The sequence below is a fragment of the Grampus griseus genome (assembly GCF_964374135.1).
Source record: "Grampus griseus genome assembly, chromosome: 17".
NCBI classification, from domain to species: domain Eukaryota; kingdom Metazoa; phylum Chordata; class Mammalia; order Artiodactyla; family Delphinidae; genus Grampus; species Grampus griseus.
In genome coordinates, this window is record NC_139011.1 from 14777370 (window position 1) to 14793880 (window position 16511).

General features: G+C 46.5%; 1 protein-coding gene across 4 annotated transcripts in view; it reads left to right on the forward strand.

Moving 5' to 3' along the window:
• The window catches only part of MTSS1 (MTSS I-BAR domain containing 1), a 164390-nt gene that overhangs the window by 11809 nt on the left and 136070 nt on the right, over window positions 1-16511 (forward strand). For all 4 annotated transcript variants that reach the window (XM_082675320.1, XM_082675321.1, XM_082675318.1 and 1 more), the window contains exons 2-3: window positions 9390-9451; window positions 13190-13263. In XM_082675320.1, the coding sequence (XP_082531446.1) occupies window positions 9390-9451; window positions 13190-13263 (136 nt within the window). The remainder of the gene's footprint in view (window positions 1-9389; window positions 9452-13189; window positions 13264-16511) is intronic.

Consider the following 16511-nt stretch of genomic DNA (forward strand, 5'->3'; position numbering starts at 1 on the left):
AGTCAATTGTGTTATATTTTAGAAGGATATGTGCAATGGGAAAAAAATAAAGCAGGCCCAGTGTGGCAGTTTTTAAATAGGGAAGGCTTCACAGAGAAGGTGACATTTGAGCAACAGCTTATGAAGTATGTGGATATTAGAGAAATAATGAATGTTCTAGGCAAGCGAAGAGCATGTGCAAAGGCCCTGAGGTGGGAGCCAGTTACATACTGATTTGTGATTAGGCTGTGTCCCGTTTTTCACTAATTATAAGCAGCACTCCAGTGAATATATCCTTGTAGCTATACGTTGATTTACACTGGTGGTTTCCCCAGAAGGATTTATCCTGGGTCAAAGGTACATACTTTCATGGCTCTTGAAACCCATTGCCAGATGCCTTTCAGAAAATGTGTATGAGTTCACATTCCCATGTGCAAGTGCTTATCACCAGGGATTACTTCTGAAGGAGCAAGGTCTGAACATCAGGACTGAGAAATTGCTGAGACCACAGCATCCAAGACTTCAGAGGGATGTGGCATCTTATCTAGAGCGATAATTCTCAAATCTGTATGTGATTTTAGCCATCAGAGCATGAGTGTCCCCTGGGGAATGTGTTAAATGCAGACCCCTGGGTCCCACCCCCAGAGATTCTGATGTGCAGATCTGGGGCGAGGCTCAGGCATCTGCAGGTTTAGCAGACATTCCCCGGTGGTGAGTCTCTGGGAGGTCGTGCTGGGAGTGTACCATGAGTAAGTAGAAGTGGGGGTGGCTCTTGGGCCCCCCGAGCCACCAAGAGCCTCCTCTGCAGCTCAGGAAGTGAGTAGGAAGGATCTCCCTGCTCTTCCCACCCCGTCCCCGCCCCCCAGATCCCACCTTCCCTGGATGTGTTGCAGGTGAACAGAATGACTCTCATGTCTGAAGGTAGCATAGTCTTCTATACTTCCTATCCTTTGCTAATTCTCTTTCTTCTGCAGGGAATGCTTCCTCCTGTCCTTTCTTTCCTTCCTCTTGGCCCAGAAAATTCCCTTTTGTCCTTTTAAGACCTCGGTGAGGAATCACCCCCCTCCAGAAATTTGCACCAACCCCGCCTTCCAGTGCTTTATATCTGGAGTGTGGCGCCCTCCGAAGGCTTTGGGATTGGTGGCTTACACAGCAGCATTCCTCAACACTCTGGCCTGTTTTAACACCGCCCCCCCCCCCCCCCCGTGCCTGTGCATAGTAGGTGCTCATTAAATGTCCCAGTCCGGGTGGCTGGCCTTGTATGTTGACTCATTAAAATAGCAATTGCTGGCATTTCTGGAGTTCTAAGTTTCTAAGTGCTAGTCATCCTTCTATGCCCTCGTATTCTTTCACTTACTCTCGTTAACATCCTTTGAGGTGGGAACTACCGGGGCTATCATTTACAGATGAAGACAGAGCGGCAATGGATAACTGAGTCACTTAGGTCTCCAGTGGGGAGATCTGAAGTTGGGCAGCCTGACTCAAACCACTAGACCACACTGATCCTTTTAGACACTGGATTAGACTGCCCATCAGGGCCCTCTATCCAGGCAAAGAGAAGGACATTCAGTGGAAAGACACTAAAAAAGGGCAATGACTATAGAAGTAACAAACACGGCCCTTTTTCGTGGTACCCACCCAGATGTCATTCCTAATAGCCCGGCTGGGAATTGGGGCTTGTGGAGTTCAGTGGAAGGGGAAATCTGTTTAGTGGAAGGTGGCAGTGCCCACGAAGTGTGCACAGAGCCGTAAGGTCCTTTTCACAGGCATATTTATTGCTGGTGAGCTTGAGTAGGTGGGTGAGGGTGGGCGTGCAAGGAGGCAACCACTGATTATCCGAGTGGCTGCCATCCACTTGATGGACAGGGATAATTAGTGGATTAGGCAAGCCCCAATCAGAAAATAAAAGCCCAGGAATGGTTTTGATGATGGATGGGCTTACGCAGCGCCTTTCATCAGAGGATCTTGGGAGCCCTTCATCTTGTAGGATGGGGTGGGGAAGGATGGCTTTGGGGACAAAGCTGTGACAGGCACCCACTTCTGGAAGCTGCACATTCCTGCCTTGTGCTTCAAGAAGCATGGAGTCCAGAGGCACTCCTGCTTTGGTCAGAAACTTCCTCTTGAAGCTTTGCTTTTCGTTTCCCTAAAGCCTGGGGTGTCCCTAGAAGAAGAAGGAGAGGGATGTTATGGACTGCGTTCCTCACACCCACCCTGGGGAGAGACCCGGTGGCAGGGGTGGTGGCCTCAGCCTATAGAGATGCTCCAGACAGGCTTTCCAACCTCCTGGGAGAAGCAGATCAGTTCTGGTATCCACAGGAAACCTGAAGACTTCACAGAATTATCCATAATCTCACTGCTAATGGTGGTGACTGAACATTTCCTGTGCATTTCTATCAGACGTTTTTTGCACCAAGAACTTTTCTTTGTTTTGTGTTTTCTTTTTTCACATGGTTGAGAATCTTGACCATTCCTAGGTCGACGTTACAGCTTGTCCAGGGCCTTTGCGGTTGTAATCGGGGGTTATGTGTTCGGAGCCCTTGGTCTCTACTTTACTTTGTCTGGGCTCCTACTGAACCCAGCATAAAGCAGGACCCAGCCTGCCTACTGAGTGGCTTTCTGCAGCCCTGGGGCTGGACCGGGAGGCTGGGTCTGTGCATCTTGCTGCTTGCACTTAGCAGAATCAGGGCAGCGCTTGGGCCACAAAGTCAGGCAGATTTAGGATCAAGTTTCAGCCTAGACCACTAGGATGCAACCTTCCTGGTCCTTGGTTTCTTCAGCTGTGAGATAATTAGGAGCACCCGCCTCACTGGGTTTTTGTGAACGGGTAATACGTGTGTGTATCAAGCTGTGCTCCTCCGTGTGTGGTCTCTGGACCAGCAGCCTCGGCCTTACTCAGATTAAACATGCAACATCCAGGCCCCACCTCAGACCAAGGGAATCAGAACCTGCATTTTTGCAAGATCCCCAGGTGATGGATATGAAAGTTAACGTTGGAGAAATGCTGATCTATGTATCGGGCATCTAGCAACCGTTTAGAACGTGGTGATGCTGAATGATGATGGTGGTGACAGTGGTGCTTGTCAAGGTGAAAAGAAGGGCTTGGGAGAGGACCTGTCCAGTCGTATATCCAAGACTTGGATTCTCATCAGCCATGACCACTGGTGAGCCAGCCTCTGTCTGGAACTTTTGAGCTGGAACCCGACTCCCTATAGCCTGTCCCCGCTGGTCCCTGTTTCATTCTCAGCTGAGCCGAATTCTGCCTCCTCGTGAGAGTCCCCTCCAGCCTCTGGCTCCTCTCAGACGGTCCCTTCTCTCACCAAGGCTCCCGGCTCCTCTCTGTTCCCCAAGTGGCCGCACTGGTGTCTGATTCCCTCAGCTGTCCCCCGAGGTTCTGCCGTCACAGCGGCGGGGCTGGGAGAGGCAGTTGCTGCATTATTTATGGGGCATCGTTAACCAGCCGGGCTGATGAGTTACGCGCAGTTTATTCTGCTGCGCCGTGTGTGGGATGCCATCCCAGGCCTCTGTTTAATACAAAACAAAGCAAAGCAAAACAGAGCCCCCAGTCAGCATGACCCCTGGCTGAGCCCTGTACTCGGGTTAGGCAAGTGGCCTGCCCAGCCGTCTGGCTGTGGGGAAAGCAGAGGAGAGGACAGGAACTCGGGGGTGTTCTTGGAGCTCAACCTTGAGGGTAGGCAGGGCAGCCCACTTGCATGTTTGCTTAGGTGGCCACCAAACTCTTGGGGAGTCGACGGAGATCAGATGGTCTTTTTCCGTCAGAAGTAAGAGAATAACTTCATTCTCCTCCCCACTCCCCAAGGGACCAGGCTGCCGTCAGGTCTGTGATGCGGTAGCCAGCTTCTCTTGTCACCATGCTGGTTTGGGATTTATGTCACTCGCCATCTGGATGAAGGCCCCGTTTGTAGTCCAACGCTGGATCTTGGCCTGGATGGCCACCCATGGCCCCCTTGTCCATCCTTCCATCTCCTGCTTCTCCCAGCATAAATGTGCCACTCCGGTGTCCCTCGGAGGAGCCCACTTGTGCTGTTTCTGCTTCCCTGTCTTTGTTCCTCTTATCGGAAATGCTTTTCCTTCCTCCCTCCATTTTTCTGTCCTCGAACCCACAGTTCAGCGGGGGAGACTCAGGCTCAGAGATGGCCAACTGCATGATATGAGGGAAGCAGATGGGTCCCAGGATACTCTGCAGAAGGTGACATTTGAGCTGGGTGGTGACGGCCGAGTAGGAGTTTTCCAGATCGCTGAATCCCCCTGGAGGTTAGAAGAGAGAACAGCCTTCGGAGGGGCTGTGTGGTGGGCGCCCCGACTGGTGGCTGCAGAGTTAGAGCCCGTCTTCAGGGAGCCCCATCTCTCTCCCTGTAGGGAAGTGGAGACGGTCAGGCAGCTAGATGCAGAGAGCCCTCCACGTGCTTGCTGGGTTTTTTTTTTTGTTGTTGTTGTTGTTTGCGGTACGCGGGCCTCTCACTGTTGTGGCCTCTCCCGTTGCGGAGCTCAGCCTCCGGACGCGCAGGCTCAGCGGCCATGGCTCACGGGCCCAGCTGCTCCGCGGCATGTGGGATCTTCTCGGACCGGGGCACGAACCTGTGTCCCCTGCATCGGCAGGCGGACTCCCAACCACTGCGCCACCAGGGAAGCCCCTCCACGTGCTTGTAAACACACCAGCTTTGACGGGGAACTCTTCCATTCTCCCAGAACCCTGTGTGATCTGAGTTCTATTCTCAACAAACTGTCAGGGCTTCACAACCTCCCTGCCCGCCTCTCCAAAGAAATTCAGGGGGTTCCAGAGGGAGGAGAGCCTGTTTCCCTTCACCTGTGACTTTGGACTTGGCAGAGCCCAGGAGCTCAGTGGGCGTCTTATTTTCGTTGACTTTGGTATGTCGGGAAAGCTGTGAAACCCTTCCATGTTCTCTGGTGAACTCCGCAGTGGGGTCTGTGTTGAGGCTTTCTCATAGCTCTGGGGATGCATGGTGAATAGAGCCCGCCAGACACATAGCCTCAGGAGACAGCTTTCTGGGACTTCTTGGTGGGCGGTGCAGATTAGAAAATTAAGGACCACGTTGGACTTGCTTTCTGGAAGGATTCTCAGTGTACACAGTGTCTCGACTGACAAATTTCTTCTGAAATTTGAGTCTGTTCCCCTTTGCCCAGCCTTGTCGTCTAGAACAACCCAGCGCTTTTTCTCTCAATTACCATTTTATCTTCCTACGGGTGCCTTCTCCCTCCTTCCTCACTTCCTCCAAGCGTTTGAATTTTTGTAGTAAAACTTTCAGGTGGGTAGAAACTTTTTGTTTTTCCTTGAAAGAAACTTCAAAAAAAAAAATCTGAAACAACCCAACATCACCTTGCCTTTAAATTTTAATAACATTTATACACTTAAAAAAAAATTCTCAACAAGGAGGTTTTTGTCTTCTGTTCTTAGAAGTTCTTTTTTTTTTTTTTTTAAAGAATCCATTAAATTATATATTGCCTAAAACAGGTGGGCCTGACACTCTTTGAGAGACTGTCAAATATCATCAAGTGGGGAGAGAGCTGTGGTTGGCAGCCTTCTTCTGGCTGAGTGGGTGTTCGTAGGCAGAGAGCTGGGTGCTGTACCCCCTAACTGGAGCGGGGACCCTCCTTTTGTTGCTAATTTGGTAAAGACTGGAATGAGGCTCCCAGTGGGGGCAGATAAGTAGTTTTTAAAGTGGTTTGAGCAGCTGTTTTCAGGCACATTCATCTGGGGTTTAAGTACTCCACCTGCCATGTACTTGGGAACGGCAGAGACATTGACTGACACTGTGTGTCCCACTGCCATGCTCTGTGTCTGCTTCAACTATGGTGAACTCATAGTGAGATGCACAGTCCGAACTGTACTTAGGACTAAGAATGAGGGATCCCAGCCTGGGTGGACCATCTGACCTTGAGAGTTTTAAACATCTCTCCCAGCATCCCGAAGGAGATTCCTGGGAGCCTGCAGACGCTTGGATCAATCCTGTCAAAGGTCATTGGACACTTACTGAGTGCCTGGCACTGCTCTGAGCACTTTAGATGTCTGACTTCATTTCTTCCTCACACCAGCCCTGGGCAGTGGTGACTTACCCAGGCAGAGGTCGGACGACCTGCCCGATGTCCCATGGCAGACGGGAGAGCTAGGATTCTAGCCAGGAGATGGGCTCCTGGAGTTTGTGTTCCTTATTCCTTCCCAACATTCTTTCAGTGTTCCGTGATGTCAGTGTTCAATAACAGTGATGGAATTATGCATTTTTTTTGTTGATCATTATAAGAAACTGGCCTGAGAGGTCAAGTGACTTACCCCCATAATTTACTGCCAGGGCTGTGGCTAGAACTCAGGATTTGGGGCTCCCTGTGCAGGCCTTTGGCCATTCTGGCGTGTTTTCAGTGAATGTGCCTCACCTTTTTCTTTTTTAATTTAATTGATGTATTTATTTTTGGCTGCAGTGGGTCTTCGTTGCTGCATGCAGGCTTTCTCTAGTTGCGGTGGGCGGGGGGCTACTCTTTGTTGCGGTGTGCAGGCTTCTCGTTGTGGTGGCTTCTCGTTGTGGAGCACGGGCTCTGGGCACGCAGGCTTCAGCAGTTGTGGCTCGCGGGCTCTAGAGCGCAGGCTCAGTAGTTGCAGCGCACGGGCTTAGTTGTTCCGCGGCGTGTGGGATCTTCCTGGACCAGGGCTCGAACCCCTGTCCCCTGCATTGGCAGGCGGATTCTTAACCACTGAACCACCAGGGAAGCCCCTCACCTTTTTCTTAAGAAATATTATGGATCATCTCAGTGACCTTCTCCAGGGGTTCCGTGGATGGGAGTGGCTGCAGCTGGGGAGAGGAGGACCTGGCTCTCGTGCCCTATGTGCAGATGAGCGATGATGGTTCCTTTGGCTAGAAGTTGATGGTCCGTGTCTCTGAACATCCTCAGGCCTTTCCTAAAGCTTCTCATACTGTCTTGTGGACCAGAAAGAGAAGGGATGCCTAGCTGAGGCTGTGATTGGTTAGTTGCACTCTTGTGCTCTTAAGGATGCTTAACTGATTTCCATCTGGACAGAGATCTCTAGTGACCAGCCAGAGGACTCTGATCTCAGCCTTTACCCTTAATTACTTGGATGTAGATGTAGAAGGCATGTTCATACCAGGACTTGATAAGAAAATTGTAAGTATATTAATTAGGTGCTATACTTGGGATTCCGCACAGTGTCTTGATGGGCCTGGAAAGGTAGCCTGAGCCCTCACAGGGTTTCATTCAACACAAATAAAGTTATGCTTTTGGGTTGAAGAGACCCCCTGGGGCACAAAGATGGGATGGAGGCTAAGTGGTTTAGCAGATGATGACAGGACCTGTGCATGGATGTTGGTGTCAGTAGCTCAGATGTAGCTGCCATAGGACTTCTGCCAGTAGCCAGCCAGACAGCATCCCTGGCCTGGTGCAGCTCAGTGTCCTGTTACGAGCACACTGCCGCTTGAAGGAATAAATCCAGCACCTGCAGTTGGGCCAAGCAGGTCCCAAATGCCCAAATGCAGAACTGATGGTTGTGATCTAGCAGCATGCACGAAACGGACTTTAGGGTTTGGGTGTATCGTAAATTCACGGTGCTGTTGTGGCCAGAAATGCTAATTTGATCTTAAATTTTTTTAATGACTTCATTGTTTTTATAAAAATGATACATGACCCTTATTTAAAAAAACAGAACAAAACTATGGCCATGGAGGAAAGTACAAACAAGAAAACAACACATTGGTCCAAATCTTAGCTCCCAGAAATATTCCATTATAATACTTGGTAGACGGTTTTCCAGATGTCTCTGTGCACATTTTCAGACAGACTTGATAGCTCGAGAAATGTGTAAATGGGCACTTTTATTAACATGTTCTATGCAAGATATTTTCAAAATAAAAATATATTTAATTTTACTTTCACTGAACGGAAGAATTGAAACTGAAGTGAAGTAATACTGAAGAAATTGCAGAACTTCAGATAACTGTTTCTTCACTAGAAGAAATCAGTTTCTCAGACATTCTTCTGAGGCAGTGGTTCTTAACTGGGGGTGACTTTGCCCTGTAGGAGCCATCTGGCGGTGTCTGGAGACATTTTGTCACATCCAGTGGCATCTGTGAATGTTCCTGACATCTGGTGAATAGAGGTCAGGGATCCTGCTAAGCACCCTGCAATGTACAGGAACCCCTCCCCCGCCCCAGCAAAAGAAAGAAAGAAAGAATTAGCTGGCTCAAAATGTCAGTAGTGGCAAGGTAGAGAAACTGTGCTCCTAAGCATAAGAGAAAAAGATTATTAAAACCATTAGGAAGGTGAAATCATTGTTTTAGGTCAGTTTCAGTTTTAGACTATTTTGATGGGGCTTCTGTAATAAAAGATGAGATGATTAACTTCATTATAGTTTTCCCATCCCCTCTCCTAATGACAAAATCAAGAGGTGTCATACGTTATTTTTACCTTGTCAAGGTTCGTAACATTCACATTCTAGCCTGCAGCTGTAACCGCCCCCCGCCCTAGTTTGCCCCCATCAGAATTGCACCTGCAGTTTTGAGTTCGTGTCTGAGCACCATACTTAGAAGAAAAGTAGAGACATGTGATGGAGTGTCCCCAAGATGCTATGGGGATGTGAGGCAGGGGCCCGTGTAGACACAGAATTCCGTCTGGGAGCTGAAAGAAGGAATGCTGTGGATGAATGTGCTGCTATCCTCCGTTCTTTGAAAAGATGTGTGTGTGGAAGCAGGATTGATCTTAACTCTGTGGATCCCTAGAAGGTTAGAACTAGGGCTGCGTGGACCTAAAGGACAGGGTGGCTGATGTAGGTAGGCTGCCGTGGAGAGTGATGAGTTCCCTGTCAGCTGCAGTGTGCTGGGGAACCACCTGTAATCATGCTGTATGTAGGTGCTGGGCTCAAGCCATCAGCTGAAGCAGCTGTATTCAGGTAACTTCCCAACCTCGAGATTCTGCTAGTCTAATAATGCTTCCCAGTAGTCTCCTCTCCTGGAGAGGAGCCTCAGTCACTCTGGTTCCCCCCTCCCTGCCTTCTGGGATAAGGCTGAGAAGAGCCAGAGCCATGATCAGGTGGTTCAGGGTAGAGCCTTAAATGGTCTACATATCTTGAATTTGGACCCACCCATCTGTTGACTCAAAACGTGATGCATCGATATATGGCTTAGATTCTGCCAAACTTGTTCCACTTGGTATCTGTAGTGTTTACAGGATCACAGGGACCGAGCACATTCATAACCCATTTCTGGGCCAATACACTTGTATGTACAGTAATCTGGGCAACATGTCGTAGACTGCAAAGGAAGAGAGCATATACTGTTTTCTGTATAATTGGAATTGCGTGTGCTGTCAATGTCTTCATCAGATGTCTATCACAGCATGACTTACTGACGTATGGCTTTGTTTTGTTATAGGGGAGCTATCCAGTTTGGGAAGATTTCATAAACAAAGCCGGAAAGCTACAGTCCCAGCTTCGGTAAGTAGAAGCATGTCATCCCTAGGAAAACGGCAGCATCCTTAGACAAAGGATGGAATAGGATGGACCCAAGAGGCAAATTAGCGTTAGTTTTGGAAGTGTTGCAGATAGAGAAGCATGCAGTGGCGTTGCCACTTACTAGCCATGCGTCCTGACCTCTGATTCCTGTATGTAAAATTAAACTCATATCCGCTCTGCCTCCTTCCACTGGAATTTTGAGAGTCAGATGAAGTATTATATGTAAGATCAGAATGGGCCAGGTACATGGTAACAGTTAAATCTCACAACCCCAAGAGATAAATAGTCTTGTTACCCCATTTTGCTGATGAGATAACTGAGGCACAGATAAGCTGAATAACTTATCCAAAGTCACACAGCTAGTATTGATAAATGACAGAGCAGGGAATTGATCTGAGGCAGTCTGGCTCCACAGTCCATTCTGATTACTGCCTACCCTTATAGAGTTTAAAACTTAGTTTGTATCATTCTATTTACATGAAATGTCTAGATAATGCAAATCTGTTGAGACAGATGTAGATTTGTAGTTTCCTGGGGCTAGGAGTGGAAAAGAAGGTTGACTGCAAATGGGCATGAGTGACCTTTTTGTGGTGATGGAAATGTTCTGAAATGGGATTGTGGTGGTGTTTGCATAACTCTAAATTTACTGAAAAATTGATGACTTATACACCTAAAAATGGTGAATTTTATGGTATACAAATTATGTCTCAATAAAACTGCTTAAAAACCAGGATCTAATGCTGATGTGCTCTAAGGAGCTATTATTATTGCCTCATCTTGTGCTTGTTAATATATCATTTCATATGAAACAGAAAATATGGCAACATCTTCTTGTTAAAGCTATATGCCTTTGAAATCAGTGAGGGGAGGGGCGTGATTGCACTTAGAGAGTGCTTCAAGAGGGTTGGGACATTAAAAAAAAAAAAGCAGTTATTTTCACGACCCCTATTCACGGCGTATTGGTTGGTTTGGATGTATGGGGATGGTTTTCCAGAGGACAAAGCAGGTAGGTGTTTTCTGAGATAAAAAGCCATGTGGATGACAGAGGAGGGAGGAATGACATGGGGTTTTTAGGACTTTACCTGTTGGCACCAGGGGTGCCTGCCCAGAACTTTAGCCGTAGCACTGGGCATTCCCTGGCTCCCCAGCAGATAAGGAGAGAAGAACTTGGGAGACGTGGAACTTTCCCTGCCCATCATTCAGCTTCATGGGGCCTGGGATTTCCAGATCCATGAGTGGGCATCCAGATGGACCACGGGCTCCAGACTATGGCCCCTTTGCCACTTGTCAAGTCCTTTACCATTTCTTTGCTTACGAACCTTTGATTACTTTATCCTGGATCATATCCAAACCCCTCTGCCCCAGCTCTGCCGCTATCATCATTTATTTCAAATAGGTTAGTCTCCATCCTGTAGGAGGTCACCTCCTGTAGTAAAACAGTAAAACATTTAAGTCCAACCCCTCCTCCAACATTTTTTCTTATCCAGCCTCATTTAATTGTCTGACAGGTTTTCAGGGTTGACCAAGGAAAAGATGCTCTTCCCCTTTTACCAATGAGGATGGTAAAGTTTAAAATAATTAACTGATTAGCTGTCTTAAACATACAGAGTGAGACTTAAAGCAATCTTATCCCCACTGGTACAAAGTACCATATATATATATTAACAATATGTAGGCCTCCTGAGGGCAGGGACCGTTTCCTTATTTTGTCAAACTACTAGTACCTGGCTGAGAGCACCATAGGAGCCTCAAGCACAGGGTTTAATTTTCTGTGTTAGGGAGTGCATGAGGATAAGACCATAGAAGAGGCAAATAGTCTTGGAGCATGTAAGCTGAACCCTCCTTTCTCCTGCTGATGGATGCGTGTTTGCTCGGCCCCATTAGAGAGAGCTAAGATGTCCTGTGAAAAAAGCAGTCAGTGAAATATGGCTCATCGGAAGTCGGTGTTTAAAAGCTCTTAATTTGTCACACTTGACCACGGTCTTGTTTTCACAGGAGCCCTGGTGACTGTGTAATACTCAAGGCACCTCTCCAGCTGTGGCTCATTAAATTTGGAAGATCGGCCTTGACTTGAATAAGAATAAACCCAGCACTTGTATCAGATATTAATTATAAATCAGAACGAGCCATTTGTAACTCTCAGGGTGTTTGATAAAGCTAACTTTTCCATGGTGCCAACTCTTTAAGAAATATACTTTGACGTGGTGTGTTTTTTTTGTTTTGTTTTGTTTTGGTTTTGTTTTGTTTTGTTTAGTGTGTATGTCATTGTGTTTTTGGTTTTTTTTTTGAGCAGAATGTTCTCTTGCTCTACTGGAAAATATCAGGCCTCTTTTTTTTTTTTTTTTTTTTGCGGTACGCGGGCCTCTCACTGTTGTGGCCTCTCCCGTTGCGGAGCACAGGCTCCGGACGCGCAGGCCCAGTGACCATGGCTCACGGGCCCAGCCGCTCCATGGCATGTGGGATCTTCCCGGACTGGGGCACGAACCCATGTCCCCTGCATCGGCAGGCGGACTCTCAACCACTGCGCCACCAGGGAAGCCCCCAGGCCTCGTTTTGAAGCTTGACTCTGAGGGACTATTGCCCAGGTTTTCCTGGGGACCACTCCATCACCTTCCGGGAACCTTTTGCTTCATAGCTACTCTTGCTTATGTTCAAAGGTCATTTCTTTCTTTTTTTTCCCTCTGATTTGAACTCATTCCCTTTTAGTCCTTATTCTCATCTTCATCCTTCAGCAATTTTGCATTGTTAGGAATGCTCAGTGGGGGCTGGATTCATGTGTGAAATACTTGGAAGTTAGCATCAGGCTGTAAATTCTGTTACAGAGTTCTTGTGAGTGAGCCTGGGGCTTGCTTGCTTGTCCTGGGTAATCACGGCCCTGAGATGCAGCAGTGCTTACTTTTCATTCAGTGACATCTTGGACCACGACTCTAGGAACCAGGAGACCACAGAGTGCTCAAGGCATCTTCCAGTGCTCAAGGGGATGTGAAGAATTCAGAATAACTTCTAGGACAGCAAATGAGTATAGTAACTCCTCCTCATTCTCAGCTTTTAGGAATTCAGAAGATGCTGTTTAGGTAGCATTCTAACGTTGAAAAAAATAGTATCTCAGTTTCCCTATAATTATGATTTAGGGGGAAAAGTCACATAGCCTGGATCTTGTAGTAGGATGAACACGGCACTGTAAGTCATGCTGGGCTACTGGTCTCAGCCCTGGTATGAGCTAGTGATCTTGAAAATCACTATGTAGCTGTGGTCTCAGTTTTCCCAACTCTAAAATGAATTGTTTAACCTAGACGATCACTCTCCAAGATTCCTTCTGCCAATCCATATAGCTATATTGTTTTCCTACTCTAAAATCACTTTCACGTATACCATTTATATTTTTTAATAAATTGTTCTTTTAGGCAGAAATACCTTTTTCCTCATTGGTGAAATTTTAACCTGGTGATAATTTATACTGTTGGGTGGGAAGAATTGCTAGCATTTATTGACTAGCGCTGCACGACCTGGACGTTATTGGGGGAGAGTGCTAATATGAGAAGGAGAAAGTTTTCTTAAGAATAACGTGGGTCCACAAAGCCAATGGTTGTCCATGTCCAGTCGGGTTGTCTCTCCTGGAGGGTTACTTTCAGTCCTCAGCAGCAGTTGCAGCCTTTTTGCTGTCTTGCATCTGCTAGTGTGAGACATTCCTCATGCTTTTGTTTTCTGTTTGCATCTTAGGACAACAGTAGTAGCAGCAGCTGCCTTCTTGGATGCCTTTCAGAAAGTGGCTGACATGGCCACCAACACACGTGGTAAGCAGGTGGAGGGATGGCTCCCAGCATTGACGGCGCTCAGCGTGTGGGCTCTTACCCTTGGGCGCTTTACAAGAATATAGAGCTTAAGTTATCAGAGCTTAGCTGACTCATATTTAAAAATATATAGATTTTTTAACTCTGTGGGATTCCACATCGTAGAAGCTGCAAATCGTTCTCTAGATAATAAAGTGCACGAGAAGAGTGAAAAATAAATGAAAGGAACCACTATTTATGCCTGAGATGGCTTGTATTTTTAAATTAATTAATCAATCAATCAGTCAGTTAATTAATTGGCTGCCTTGGGTCTGCATTGCTGCACGCGGGCTTTCTCTAGTTGCGGCAAGCAGGGGCTACTCTTCGTTGCGGTGCATGGGCTTCTCATTGCGGTGGCTTCTCTTGTTGCGGAGCACGGGCTCTAGGTGCGTGGGCTCAGTAGTTGTGGCTCGAGGGCTCTGGAGCACAGGCTCAGTAGTTGTGGCGCACGGGCTTAGTTGCTCCATGGCATGTGGGATCTTCCCAGACTAGGGGTCAAACCCATGTCCCCTGCATTGGCGGGTGGATTCTTAACCACTGCGCCACCGGGGAAGTCCTGGCTTGATATGTTTTTGTGATCACTTTTAATGATGTGCTGGTTGTAGAGTCCTGAGCTGTGTGTTTGCTTGCAATTTGTTTTTCCCTCTCATGTGTCATCTTAAGATTTTCCTCAATCCCTTGTGGAATGAGAAGCAGTGAGAATGATGGGTTAGACCATTTTTTCTAGGTTCCCATAAAACGAGGAAACCTATTATAAGTAGCGTCCTATTGTGTTGTGTCTGTTTGTGTGTCTCCCACATTTGACTGCAAACCCCTACAGGTATAGACTAGACGGTGACGTGTGCGTGTCTGAACCCTCCCAAAACATAGTACCTGGAACACAGTAAGTGTTTAAAGTATGTTTATTAAATCAATGAACAAAGGGAAATCTTTTGAAAATTTGTAATGGTTTTTCAGTGACTGTGAATCGTAGAAAAGAATATTCATAACATGTGAAAGGTGTAGAGAAGAAAGTAAATGTGTCTGTATCCAGCACCATCTTTAGAAATGTGACATTACCCATAACCTAGAGACCCCCCCATTCAAAGGGGGTGCTTTCCTTTTCATTCTCAGAGAATCTCTCCTGCCTCTTTTTTTTGCCTTCTCTCTGCGTCTGCTTGTGCACTGACGGGCTATATGCCTGTTCTTGTCATTGTCTTGGTGACATGGGAAAATGTGGGTGTTGGAGGCCAGTGTTGGGGGAATTGTTCCCAGTCACACAAGAGTTAAGCTTATCTGAAGCCCATGATGGGTATGTACCTCCACTGGGTTTCAGTATGTACCCATTTACCATAAGTGCTTAATTAAATATTCAAATGAATTTGCAGCGAGGACTCTTCTCATTTAAGATGCTTGAAAACCGCTGATATTTCAGGCAGTGTCATGGGGCCACAAAAATCAATATATTACTCGACATGTCCTGGAGGAGCTTGTAGTGGCAGGGGGGCGGGGGGGATGCTATGTGCAAATGAAGAATTTCAGTGTGGAAATAATATGTTTGGTATGGTAATAGTGGTAGAACAGAGTGCTGGGGGAATATGGAAAAGTGAGCAATTAACTCAGCTCAGGGAGTCGAGGAAATTCTCCCAGGAGAAGTAGTATTTCTCCTCATTTCCAAGATGCCAGCGGTGTTTCAGAAGGTTCCCTAAGAGAGTGTGATGGAGACATCAGAGCGTTGGTTTCTTCATCTGGTTTGGCAGCTTGACATGGGTCTTACCCAGTATCTTTTTCTAAGCCCCTTAAAAATTTTGTTACGTAACACATACGTGTGTGTTATGGAACCTTTAGAATATACAAGTATAAAGAGGAATACAATGGTCATGCCAGTGTTCACTGCTGTGAGTGTTATTGGGTCGGTTTTATCATATTTTCTTCGCCCGCAGCAGGATCTGGAATTGGACTCATCAGTCATATGGATGTCTTTCTAGAATAGCCATCAGAGTGTGTCTCTCTTAAAAGAGTTGCTCCATTATTTTAAAGAACTTACGTATCTGGTGTTGCATTTTTGAGGCTCTGTGGTTCGTAAGTTTATATTTTAATGTTTAATTACTGGATGGACCCTAAAGGATGGAATAGAGATGTATCCCCTGATTGTCCGTAATTTCCTGCAGTGCGAACCTGGGTTTTTGCAGACGCTGCTTCTGAGAGTGGTTCTCGGTGGGAAATGGAAGGGCCTGCAAGTTCTCATGGTTGAAGGGAGGAAAAACAATTATTTGTGGGAAAAGAAACCAGAGTAGCCTCTCTGTGGTGCTGGTGGAGGTAGAGAAGGAGTTTGGAGGTGATGTCGTTGACAAAAGACAAATAATGTCACAGGGAACAAGATCCCTGCTTTGAGATTATATATATATATATATATTTTTTAAATTAATTTATTTATTTATTTTATTTTTGGCTGTGTTGGGTCTTCGTTGCTGTGCTTGAGCTTTCTCTAGTTGCGGCAAGCGGGGGCTACTCTTCGCTGTGGTGCGCGGGCTTCTCATTGCAGTGGCTTCTCTTGTTGCGGAGCAGGGCTCTAGGCACACGGGCTTCAGTAGTTGTGGTGCGTGGGCTCAGTAGTTGTGGCTCGTGGGCTCTAGAGTGCAGGCTCAGTAGTTGTGGCGCACGGGCTTAGTTGCTCCGCGGCATGTGGGATCTTCCCGGACCAGGGCTCGAACCCGTGTCCCCTGCATTGGCAGGTGGATTCTTAACTACTGCGCCACTAAGGAAGCCCCCTGCTTTGATACATTTTTAAACCATTTGATTTTAGGTCACTTTTAGCAATACCAGAATACTTTACATCTCGATGTCTAGAATCCATATGCACTGGGAGGAAATAACTTTATTGAATATGGGAGTGTGAGAACTCACGTGACCTAAAAAAATGTATGGTTGATACAAAAAAGATATATTTTATGGAGATGATAAGAGAGAAACTTGAATGCACATCTTATGTTCAGTAAGCATCAAATTAGTTGTATTAAGTTAATTTTTACTTAACAATTGAAAAATATAGAACATGCTCTTTAGTTTAAAAAAGTCATGTAACGAAGTATATAAAGTAAAATCTACCCTCTCAGTACCATTTGCAGAGATTGGGCTTAGTGTCTTTTATAGACTTTTTTGCATACTTAAACACATATGGGAGAAAAATTACTTGTAGAACAATAGGTAGGTTGATATATGGAATAAAATAT